The sequence below is a fragment of the Cyrtonyx montezumae genome, unplaced genomic scaffold (assembly GCF_038088225.1).
Source record: "Cyrtonyx montezumae isolate F1298 unplaced genomic scaffold, pur_monq_1.0 scaffold_9, whole genome shotgun sequence".
NCBI classification, from domain to species: domain Eukaryota; kingdom Metazoa; phylum Chordata; class Aves; order Galliformes; family Odontophoridae; genus Cyrtonyx; species Cyrtonyx montezumae.
In genome coordinates this window covers 5,881,678-5,893,881 of record NW_027072100.1, presented here as the reverse complement: position 1 = coordinate 5,893,881, position 12,204 = coordinate 5,881,678, and the positions used below count along the sequence as shown (strand labels likewise).

At 56.4% G+C, this 12,204-nt stretch overlaps 1 protein-coding gene across 1 annotated transcript; it reads left to right on the top strand.

Annotated features, from left to right (window-relative positions):
- The first annotated feature begins 703 nt into the window (after positions 1 to 703).
- R3HDML (R3H domain containing like) lies at positions 704 to 3,494 on the top strand. Its single transcript, XM_065754566.1, has 5 exons — positions 704 to 964; positions 1,969 to 2,087; positions 2,186 to 2,318; positions 3,097 to 3,212; positions 3,295 to 3,494. The coding sequence occupies exons 1-5, from the start codon at positions 704 to 706 to the stop codon at positions 3,425 to 3,427; spliced, it is 762 nt and encodes a 253-aa protein (XP_065610638.1). The 3' UTR covers positions 3,428 to 3,494.
- The last annotated feature ends 8,710 nt before the right edge of the window (positions 3,495 to 12,204 follow it).

The window sequence follows — 12,204 nt, the reverse complement described above, 5'->3', positions numbered from 1 at the left end:
GCTGCCGGGCTCGGCTGCGCTCAGCTCAGTGCTCCAGGTACGTGGGGTGAGAGCGGCAGCGCTCGGGGATGCGATGGCTGAAGGATGAGCACATTCCAGCGGTTCCCTTTTTATTTTTATTTTTTTTATGGTGGTTTCTTTGCGTTCCCCCCAAGAGAAGGACTCAATAGGATTTCTCACTCTTTTAAAACTTGCTGAGTGGTTTTTTTTCTTCTTCTTTTATATATATATATATATATGTGTGTGTGTTTTCCTTTTTTTCGGGGGATTTTCTCGCCTTATGAACGTTGAGGGGGATGGGGCAGCTCTCACTGTGCCCCTCGGGAGCCCTGTGCAGCAGGTAGGTGGGATGGCTGAAAACCAGAGCAGATCCTGCGCTGATTTCTCTTAAAAGAAACAAGAGAAGGAATTCTGCAGACATCTCCCTGCTGCTCACAGTGTTACAGTGCCAAGTGAGCAGGAGTTGCTGGTTATCAGAGCTCTGTTTAATACTCTTCTTTTGAAAAGGACAAAGGAAACGATAGGAGTTGGACTTGATGATCCTTATGGGTCCCTTCCAACTTGGAATATTCTACCACTCTCTGAGCTCCCTCTTATTTGGGGCAATGAGATTTGCATGAGCAATGCAAAGCGAAGCACTTCAGGTCATGTTTTCTCTTCCAGCACCACACTCCAGGAGCAGGGACGGGAGACCCACGCTGCAATGCCTCTGCTGCACTTGCACCTCTGCTTCACCAGCGTGCTCTGCTGGCTGGCCCACGAGTCCAGCTCCTTGGTGCTGCCCAATGCCACCGAGCTCCTGTCCCCTCCTAGCAGCACAAGGATGGGTCCAGCCCCGGGTGCAGGGATGCCCCGGAGCCGCCGCCGCCGGTACCTGTCACCCCGTGACATGAATGCCATCCTGGACTACCACAACCAAGTGCGGGCACAGGTGTCCCCCCCCGCTGCCAACATGGAGTACATGGTGAGTGCTCGTCACCCGTGAACGTTGTACTGTGGCTCAGTGCCTGTCCTGGTGATGTTATGCATCCCAGGTGTGGGGCAGAGTGCTGCATGCCCAGAGCTTTCTCCCAAGAGAGAGGTGGGAGTGGGTGCTGTGTGCGACAGCTGCATTTCATGCTAAAGTGGGGGGAGATGCGGGTTCCTGATCTCCTGCTCCAGGGCTGGAAGTTGGATTTTCCCACTGTCCCAGCAGCATGGGGTGCTGCCGGCCCCACTCGTGTCCTAGGAGGCCCTGCAGCAGAGAGCAGAGCTGCTGGCATCCCTGCAGTGCCCTCAGGAGCCCACCCAGGCTCCTGGATCAGCTCGTAGCAGCCCAAAGCATCTGAGTGTGCCCACCTTTCCTCCAGCATGGGCCATGACAGTCCAGGAGTTGCTGAGATCTCCTGGAGCTTCCATGCCTCCAGGACATGCTTCACATGCCTCTGTCCTACAGAGCTGGGACAGCTACTGGTCTGGGAACACGTGCACCCCAGTGTCAGGGTCACCAGCATCCCACCCCAAGAAAGGACACCTCCACCATCAGCTTGTCCCCCTTGGTCTCCCCACTGTGCTGCTGGGGCAAAACTTGTCTGTGCCTGTGCCCACAGCTCAGCATCCAGACCCTCTGAGAGATGAGAGTGAGGGGACACATCCCTGTGAATCTGTCCCTGTAGGTGTCTCATTAACAAAAAACCACCCAACAACCAGCAGCCACAGACAGCTTTCCTGCTGTCAAGCTCTGCGCCAGACACCCAGGGCATCCTAAGTGCCTGCCTGCCAAGTAACTGCTGGGCAAGGCTGAGGCTCATTCCCCACGTACTTCAGGATGGGTGAGGAAGCTTTCAATAATGCATGAAGGAAGCAGCTGTCCCAGCAGCAGAACTGGAGCAGCTCCTCGGAGCCCCTCTGAATACAAGGAGCTGGTTTCTCCTCTTGCCTTTCCCCCAGCAGCCCAAATCAGATCGCTCTTCCCCATTCCCCCTCCAGGTGTGGGATGAGCGGCTGGCCAGGGCGGCGGAGGCATGGGCTGCACGGTGCGTGTGGGAGCACGGGCCCCCCCAGCTGATGAAATATGTGGGGCAGAACCTCTCCATCCACTCGGGCAGGTAAGGGGGGGCTGGGGAGCGGGGTCCCGCCACGCGTTTAGCCTTGGGTGCAGTGCACCTGTGGGGGATGCCTGCTGACCATGGCCTTCCCGTGGCAGGTACCGCTCCGTGGTGGACATGGTGAGGTCGTGGCACCACGAGCAGCAGCACTACTCCTTCCCACACCCCCGTGAGTGCAACCCCCGCTGTCCCTCCAAGTGCAGCGGATCTGTCTGCAGCCACTACACTCAGGTGAGAGCCCTGACCCCTGGCTCCCCACTATGCAGGAGGGCTGGGTCCCTATTTGGGGTGGGTGGGCAGCAGCACTGCAGTCCTCTGGGAGAGGATGGGGGTCCCAATGGCAAATGCATCCCAGGGGATCTCACGGCACTTGGGGCTGCAGCTCTGATCCCTGCACACGCGCTCCTCCTCAGGGACTGGATCTTGCTTCCCTCTGGGTTGGTCCCGGCAGTTTGGTCCAAGAGCATTTTTCCTTCCATTTCTCCTTATTATCCCACTAACACCTCAGAGGCTGTGAAGAGAAAAAAAACAAACAGCCCCTTCCCGCCTTGGCCAGCCATGAATCATCTCCTGCACGACAGAGTGGCTTTTGAGCGCTGCTCAGCCCCATGAATGCCCCCCTTCATCCCACAGCACCTCCAGCCGGAGCTGGAAGCATCCCACTGCCCCCTGCCTCGGGCCGACCCCTCCGGTGTTTGCACGAGTGTCTGGAGCACAGCTGTGCCCGGGGCTGTCTGGGCCACAAATGTGCAAAGCACATATTTATAGGGAGAAACTCAGCCTCCAGCAGCTTTAGGAGGGCTTCACCTCCCCATGTCCGTGCTGGCAGCAGTTCAGGGGATGCATTTGGGTGAGCTGGGACATGACCCAGACTCTGCAGCTCCTATAACTCAGGCGGTGCATCACAGCACACTGAGGGCACAGAAAAGGGACGGCGCTGGGGTGGGCACGGCAACGTGGACTTTGCCTCCCAGACCCAGCGGGGCTGACCATGCTGTGTCCCACGCAGATGGTGTGGGCCTCCTCCAACAGGCTGGGCTGTGCCCTGCAGGCCTGCAGCAACGTGCAGGTTTGGGGCAGCACGTGGCGTCGCGCCGTCCTGCTCGTCTGCAACTACGCCATCAAGTAAGTGGGCGCGGGCGGCCGGCCGTGCCTGGTGCTGCACATGGGGTGATGCTCCTTCTCCTCTCCTCTCCTCTCTTCCCAGGGGCAACTGGATCGGGGAAGCGCCGTACAAGATAGGGAGGCCGTGCTCAGCCTGCCCGCCCGCCTACGGAGGGGTCTGCTCCAACAACATGTGCTTCACGGGACTCAAATCCAACCAAGTGAGCTGGTTTTAGGGCGGTGGCAGCGCTCCACATCCCCCCTGCTGCACCCCATGGGGACGGAGGCAGCAGGATTATTTATGGCACCATGATGCTTTTGTCCCCCCCAAGCCCTCCCTGTGCTGCTTTAGGCTTTAGGCAGGACACGGAGCCTGCTTTGGCCCCAGTGCTGCCACTCTGGGGGCTTTTCTTGGACACCCCCTGGGTCAGCTGCCATCTCCAGGTGGTTCACACCTGGGAGGTACTGGGGGTGCTGGGGGCACACGGGGCTGGTGGGGCCCTGCTGCGCAGGGCTGGGTGAGAGCTGTGTAGTGACCAAACTGTCCCTTTAGGACAAGCAACTGAAATCCAGTGTGCCACTTCTGCATGTACCCCTCCAGATGTGTCTCCCCCTCCCCCAATAAAGTAGTCTGGAGATCCAAGTGCTAATGTCCATCCTTCCTTGCTAAGCCCTTGTAACGTGGAGCCACGTGCTGTGTTCTGGGGTAATCCCAAATAGCAGAAGGGTGCAGGAGCCCTCAGCAGGGCTGTGAGTGCGGGAGAAGCTGAGCTCTTTGCTCCATCGTGTGGGAGAAGCCAGCAGTGCTGGGACTCTGGGCACTGTGGGGACACGGTGCTAGAAAGCCACAGGGTTATGGCTCAGGACCGTGCCCTGCTCACAGTGCTGGGGCTGGCAAGAGATGGGGCAGGCAGGGTCCCCTGAGTTGCCACCAGCCATCCCCGTCTGCCAATGCCTTGGATTTCTTCCAGACTTGCCATTTCCACACTGCTGTGAAGGGCTTTAGCCTGGCCTGGAGGAAACAATGGGGCTCAGACAGCCTGGGCTGCTGGGGGGCAGAGCAATGCCCCCAGACTGGCAGGGACAGCTCAGGGTGGGCACTCTGGTGAACTCAGAGAGCCCTGCTCCTGCAGTGTGCATCTCAGGAGAAAAGACACCAAGCAGCATGCTCCTCCATAGAAGCCCCTCAATCCTCCCCACAGGGCCCTGCTCCAGTTTGGGGTCTGCATCTACATACCTGTTGAGCAGAATGTCCTCAGGCATCCTCCTGGTGGAGGGGTGGTGGTGCAGCAGGGCTGTCCACGGGTCACTGCAGGTCATTGCAGGTCCCCCCCACAAACCCCACAAAAATGCAGCCAGGTTGCCCCGCTGCTCCATGAGCACAGCAGATTATCGTGCAAAGATGCCATCAGAAACAGAGGGTGTGGGGGGGGGGAATTCAGGGAGTGGAGATGGAGAGGGAGCTGCAAATGCCCCATGCCTGCCCCATGCTCTGAGTACCACCCAGTACCACCCTACACCCCACTGTTCCCCATCCAAGGTGCCCCCCCCAGTTTCTCACTGAGAGAACAAGCCCTGAGCCTCATCCCTTGGCTGGGCTCGGCCCCAGCACGAACCAGCTCAGCTCAGCTCATCCCCAGCCTGGGGCCACGTGGTTTCACCCTTGCCTGCCTTTCTTCTCCATCGCGTTCAGCGCCCACAAACCTCGCAGTGCCCAGGAACAGCAGTGCCACAGCTCATCCCGTCCTTCCTGCCACAAACCCCAGCCCCACTGCCCTGGCCTTGGCACCGGCTGGAAGCAGGAGCCCCGAAAGAGTACAGTAAAAGCCATGTTTGAGTTTCTAGCTTGGCAGCAGTTACTATAGCTACAGCAACAGCACCTTGCAGATTGGTTTCCATAAGAGCTTGGTTACTATTTAACATCTCCACCCACATTAGCCCTGATTAAGCGAATCAATAAGATAACAAGAGAGGCAGGTTTTCTCGCCCTGCCTCTCCGCACTCTCTCCTGCCTTCACCTAGTTCCTTAGAAATACATTTGGATTTGATTTGCTTTTATTTTAATTTTTATTCCTACACTTCCTCTGCTTTTCGCCCCAAGTCCCCATAGCGGTAGCCGGCGAGACATGGTCAATGTAAGCACCCAGCTAAGCGCTAAGATGGAGGCTCCATATGGTGAGTACAGCGATCCCACCGCCCGCGCTGCAGCCCGGCTGCTCCTGGGGAGCGGGGCTGCCAGGGGACAGCAGCACCCGGCCCTGCTGCCCACCACCCACGGCTCTGCCACGTGCAAAGTCTGAGACGGAGGCAGGAAAAGGGTCCTTGTTTCTTGTATGTATGTAGAGGGAGAGATATATATATTTTCTCTTTCGCTCTGCTGGGTTTGAAGTAGAAAGAAGGTGCAGGAGGCACTGGAGCGAGGCTGACTTCCTTGCCGAGGGGCTGCTTGCCCCAGATAGGGAGTGGGTTCTCAGCACAAGTCGTGCGGTCTGCAAGGAGGTGGTGTGATGCCCCAGGACTCACGGCCAGCCTGCAGGAGGCAAAGGCTGTGTTCAGCAGCATGCCCTGGCTGCTCGAGCAGGGACGATGGCCACTGGTGCTGCCGGCTGGTGCAAGGGGATGGTGTGATGCTGAGCAGGTTTCCCAGTGGGGATTACTGCCTGAGCAAATGGCAGCCTCGAGGCTCTGTGGTGCAAGGCACCAGGCAGCACGCTGTGCCCTGGGTGCCAGGGCAGCCCCAGGCTGCTGCTCTCACTTGCTGGGCCGGATGCCAACTGCCAACAAATGCACGTGGACACTAGGGAAGAGAATCCCCTCCCAAGGTTGTCAGCACCCTGCTGTTACCCCCTGCGTTCAGGAGCACTTGTGCTGCAGCTTCTCTGGGAGCTGATGGGCCAGGGCTGGTACAGTCCTGTGTGACCTGGGAATCCCAGACCCCAGGGTGCAGAGCAGGGGACCAGCAGATGAGGTCTCATAGCTATGGTGCTCTTTATTGCATCTCCAGAGTTCTCTTATCACATCTCTGTGGCTCCCTTAGCGCTCCTTGTGGCTCTCTACCGCATTCCCATAGTTTTCCATCACATCTTTATGCCTCTCCATCACACCATCTTGTCTCTTCTTCCTCAGTTTCGGCATTCTGCTCCTCTTCTTCCTTACTCTATGCCCTTCCCAAGCACACGGTCCCATCAGCCCGTGTTCCAACTGCCCAATGTGCTGTAGCAGCAGCCTCAAGAAGCCTTGCAGTTCTCCCAGGCCACCTCTCCATTCTTTTTTGCTTGTGGCTGTGTTTCAGGTGCTGGTGCCTCTGGTTCCAACCCAAGGATGCTTAGCCACACTCCCTGCATCTCCGAAGGGAAGACTGGAGATGTCCTGGTTTCAGGAACAGCCCTAACTCAGCCCTGTGCTGGAGCCCATGAAGTGGGGGGGGGGGGGGAAGTTTAATTGCCCCCAGACTTCAGGACACTCCAAACTGCTTTGCTTTTTGGCTCAAAATGTTCATATCTTGACACACAGCTCCACGGTGGCAAATTGCTCATCAGCACTTCGGTGCTCCATGGCTCATCGCAATGGAAACGTGTAGGAATTGCACAGTTTACGCAATAGCATCCCTGGGTTGAACTGGGCTGAGCATGGAGTGGAGAGCTACAGGGAACAGGAGACATGTAACAGCTGTGAAGCCTTTGGTTTGTTCATTTTTACCATGTTGCTTGTTTATCTGTCAGTCCTCAGCATGCAGGAGCTCTGGGGCTGCTGTGGTCCCACAGGACTGCTGATCCTCAAGGAGCTGAACAAGCTTCTGGATCACTTAAAACTGAGTTGTGATATCCACTTGCTTCTGGCTCTGGGCGAGCAGCTGTTTGCCAGCCCTGGCACATGGGTGAGCTCAAACACGGGCAGGCACACACTGCCAACATGAATTCTGCTGGGGACTGAACTGAGGGACAGCCACGGGGTGAGCCGGGTGCTGCGGGGCAGCTTGGGAAGGATTGCTGCACATCCCACCTGCACCCTCTCCCCATCTGTTTTGGTGTGCAAACAAAGGCGTGCTCCGTGCAGACACAGCTTGCATGTCTGTCCCAGGGCCGGGCTGCTGAGCTGGGGCCTCGCGAGGGGGAGAGAGAAAAATAATAATAAAAGAGAAAGACAGGCCTCCCAGGCTGCAGCAAGAGGAGACTCAGACTGTTGGCAGAAGGAGGGGAGTCCTCATAAACTAAACGGGTGAAAAAGTTATCCAAATAGTGGTGGAGGAAGGGCTGGTGGGGCTGGGGCATACTCAGCATCCTCACCAGCACGCGCCAGGGGCTGTGGGATGGAGAGAGGGGCGTGGGGATGCTCAGGATGCAGCCACCCTTCTCTGCTTTTATCTTCCTGCTGAGGATACCAGGGCAATTGCCCCGAACCCCAGCACAGCCAGCACTGCTCCAACGTATTTGGGTGCAGCTCCCAGCGCAGGGATGCCTTGCCCTGGTGGTTTCAGCAGGCAGCAGCACATAATTGGGGCGAGCTCAGCAAAGCAGCTTTGGAAACCAGCTGAAAAATGCGAGACGTCAGAGCTGCTCAGGCATTTTGGTCAGATGTGGTGAATAGTTTCTGCTGAAGAACATAGAAGCAGGCAGAATTTCTGAATATTTTTGCTTTTCCCTGTGAAGTAACTACTTTTCACTGCAAAGTGGATTTCCTTTTTTATGAGCTTCCATTAGTTATGACCCGAACTGAGTGTTTTCCTCCTTTAACTCACATCAACTACTTCTTACTACATCTCTTCATTCCTTGTCCACTGCGTGAGGGCTGCAGGGTCTGACAGGTGCTGGGACCACTTCTGGCTTGCAGTGGCCATAACGTCAGTGCTGAGGGGTTGGCATTTACAGGGACCAGAAGTGGCTAAGCAGGATCTCGCAACATCCAGCAACGACCACTGGTAGGAAGCAAAACAGACCAACAATTAGCTGCCTTGGTTGTACCCAGAGAGCTGTCTGCTGGAGCTCGGTGGGGATTTCTTTGGGCACAGCAGAGCTGGGGATGCTCCCAGTGCACAAAGAAGTGCCACTTCTGCTCTGGGGCTTTTCCTCAGCTTTGCTTGAGAACATGGCAGTGTTTTCTATGGGGCAATGAGAAGCACTGCTGTACAGCGACATTTGCAGCAGGAGCAGGGCCAGAAGCACTGGGGTAGTTTGTAGGGCAGAGCAAAGAGTTTGTGGAACAGTGAGTGTCTGGAAGCATCAGGGTTAGAACACGGCAAAACGCTGCAAGAAAAAACATTGTCAACTGTGTTTGGGCTCCTTCTCTGTTGGCTTTCCTCAAACATTCAAGCAAACAAGGGTTCTGGCAGAAATATTTGTGGAAACAACAAATGCTGCAGGATTTTCATAGAAGGCAAACTTCAAGGCAGCGGCTGTATGGTGAACCCAGATCTGACAGCTCAGCTCACCGGCACTGAGCAGAGGCACCACATTCCCGCCGGGGCTCCAGAGCTCAGCCAGGTCCCAGGAGCAATTACTCCCAGGATAGGCTCATGTCCAAAACTTCATCCTGAACGGCAACAGAAATCACCCAGGAAATCCCCTCAGGGAAAGTAAGCCTGAAAAAGTAATGATGTGCTCGAGAAGATGCTCCAAAGCTTGAAGAGAAGCAGCTTCCTGCAGAGCTGTGTCTACAGAAAGGCACCAGCTGAGGAGTGGAACATCTAAAGAGCTGTGGGTCCGTGTGGCTGGACCAGACTTCCCATCCCCAAATGCTGCAGCCACTAGAGGGACTCCAGCTGCATCCCGTGGGGCCAGGAGCCCCACTGCCAGGGTGGGTGGGGGACATTGACTGTCCTGGGAGCCCCCAGCAGGCAGCATGGGCGCAGCCAGTGCTGGCATCTCCCATGGGATGAGGAGTGGAGGTGGGGAAAGTGTTACAGCACAGGCCACCGAGCATAGGACCTATCCATGACAATGCTCCAGGAGCTCCAGACATCCAAGCTGCTTTTCACACCAGTTTTCACCACAGCCCTGCGAGGTCTCTCCCCTCACTTTGCTCATCCTACCTCAGCTGGCCAGGTCTCCCAGCACCTTCCTGACAGCTTTGACCACATACACCCCAAAACTCACCCGTAGGCTGCATGGCTCAGCACCCAGCACTGAACGTGGGTACCAGAACCCCCCAGCACAGGACCAGTGGGTACCTTTCACCCAGCTCTGAGCAGCGAAGCCGTCCCAGCCATGGGCGTGTGTGAGATTTTATAGGTGATAACCCCTGGGAAAGTGGGAAACGCGGGAGAGCTGTACACTCAGCTTCCTGGCATGGCTCAACGCTCTGCTTAAGAGAGCCAATGTCAACAGATAGCCCTGAAGGAAGGAGCAAAACCAAATACATGGGCACTTCTCAGAACAAGAGCTGTAAAACCTGCGCAAACCCGAACAAGTGGCACAACTCTCTTTTTATGTGGCCAGAATCAATAGTCGAGCCCACTCAACGTGTTTGCTGACACAACAGCCACATTTATGGCCCAGCACCCGTAACGGAGCCTGTGGGGCTCAGCTGTGTGCCACGCTTGGCCGTCTCTTTCCCTCTCTGCTCTGATGGGACGCTCAGAATTGCACTGCCCGGCAGAACCTCAGTGCCCCACGGAGGAACCCACGCCCCAGCCACATTTGGGAGGTGGTGGGGTGGAGTTGGTGGCTTTGCCACACAAGGACATCCTGGTGGAAGCTGAGGCGGGCGCTGCCGTGGGTGTGTGCCAGTGACTGCCACTGTCTGGGAGAAACCTCTGTGTACCCGGGTGTGTCCCTGTTCCAGGCACTGAACAGTGGTGGTGTGGAGGCAGATGGGTGAAGGGAGGTGTCATGGGGTTACGTGCAGTTCAGCCCCGGCCCTGCCTCCCCGCAGCATGTGTGGCTGCTCCAGGCCCACGTCCGTCGCTGTGGGGCAGGGTATGTGCTGGGCTGGGGTCACAGAATCACAGAGGTTGGAAAAGACTGCTATGATCCCCCAGGTCCAAGCCCAACCCATCCCACCATGCCCTCTAATCCATGCCCATCAGTGCCATATCTCCACACTTCCTGAACACCTCCAGGGATGGTGACTCCCCCACCTCCCTGGGGATCAGTGCCACTGCATCTCTGCTCTTTCTGAAAATAAGTTTACCCAAGTATCCAACCTCACCACTCCCCCGGAGGGGCTCTGGCTGCCCTGCCTAGCCCCACATCTATCAAATGCACTCCTGAAACCTCAAAGCCAAACTGAATCTGCCTCCCATCTCCAGATGGCACCTTCTGTCTGAACCAAAGCACCATTCCTGGTCCACAGCTCATCAGGAACCTTCTGGCAGATCCTGGCTGCTGTGTGGGATCCCAGTGAACTCAGATGAGCCCCAGGCAAACCAGGATGGGAGCAGAGACTCCTAGAGGTGGGACAGGGACAATCTAGCAAAGAGTTTTGCCCACTTGGACTTGTACCTTCGAGATGGAACTGAGAGGAGTTGGGGATTGAGCTTTCATGTCATTTGGCAGTTGGAAAACCCTTTTTTTCCTGGCGGGCTCAGCCATGGCACAAGGCATAAGCAGGGATCATGCTCGCTGAAGGCTCAGGTTGATGAGGACACGCAGTCCTCAGTTCCCCATCCAAGGGGAGCTGGGTGAACCAATCTGCACAGCTTATCACCAAACCTCAGCCCCAAGAGCTTTCCAGGTCCCACTTCTTTAAGAGAGGACTGGGACAGCACAGGACAGCAGAGCTCCTGCAGTGCTGACACAGGGGTGGTTTGAATCTTAGGATTCAGTGCCCTGCAAGCTCAAAGCTGAAGGCTGTCCAGCGATGGGGGCACCCCACGTGCAGCCCACACCTGCCAGCCCTCTCTGCCTCCACACCTCCCTGCGTAACGCCATGCCCGTGCAGCTGGGAGCTGACACAGAGGTTGTTTCTCAAGGATATCGGGTTATGGGTATTTATATAGAAACATTTTAAAGTGAAAGCTCCCAGCCTCTCCCCACAGAGCCAGACCCGCTCTTGCTGTTAAATGCTCTCAGGCACATTTTCAATCCAGCCTCCAAAGCTGCACACAGGATCAGGCACCCCTGCATGCAGAGAAGTGGTGGCATGACAGAGCCCACAGCGAGGGCACCTCAGCAAGGTGGCCCAGGAAGCCCCAAGCATTGCTGTGGGCACCAGGAATGGGGCACAAACCCAGAGCCACCTTATAATTCCCTTCAGGGCAGTGGCCAGAACCCTTTAAAACCTGCAGCTCTGCGGCACAAACTCCTGCTCCCCATCAAATCTCATTGTGACCAGCATTAAGGGATTAGCTGATCCCACACCAGCTCCCGCTCGGGCATGGCTCTCACCCCACTTCCCACCGGGGGCTCGCCAGCTGCACGGCCCTGCACGAGGCCAAGACTCTCTAGCTCTGCCCATGGAGCTGAGTGCTGGAAGATGAATGGCAGCAGATGCCACCCTCTCCGGGCAACACCAGGTACCCGCACGCTGGCCCTGTGCTTTGTGCTCCACCATCCAGGGGGACATCGGTGCTGAGGAGTGGGGGGAAAGCAAAGGCAGCAAGCAGGCTGCCTGCAGCTTGCTCTGGGGTGCTGTTATTTGGGCAATGCCTTGCAAGCAGGGTTTGTGCTTGCAGTGGCTGCATGTCCTGAGCCACCGTGCCATGGGATGGGCTCCCTGTGCTAGGGGAGGCATGCGGTGGGAGCTGGTCCCGGCACATACCTGCACTCTGCATCAGCTGCTGGTTGATTTAGAAAAGCTTATGGCTTTGGCATCCAAGATACGTTTACTAGAAATGGTTCATTTCCTCAAATGATGTCGTTTATGGTCATAATATATTTTAATTTCTTTATGGTTGAAGAGGCCAATGGCACTGGGCCATGCAGGAGTGTTAAGGGACAAATAATAACGTTATTCTCTCCTGGAGACATAGGTCAAATACTTAAAGAGGAATTAGCAGTTTGTTGCTCTGCTCGTTAGCAGCGGGTGCTGTGGTGTCCTGGCTGAGTGGCTTTGGGAACTGTTGAGATGTTCCCCC

Excerpts from the sequence above, each read along its gene's own strand:
- R3HDML (XM_065754566.1), top strand. The coding sequence starts at position 704 with ATGCCTCTGCTGCACTTGCACCTCTGCTTCACCAGCGTGCTCTGCTGG. Across the intron at positions 2,319-3,096 it reads TCTGCAGCCACTACACTCAG|ATGGTGTGGGCCTCCTCCAA; the intron begins GTGAGAGCCCTG and ends TGTCCCACGCAG. Across the intron at positions 3,213-3,294 it reads GTCTGCAACTACGCCATCAA|GGGCAACTGGATCGGGGAAG; the intron begins GTAAGTGGGCGC and ends CTCTCTTCCCAG.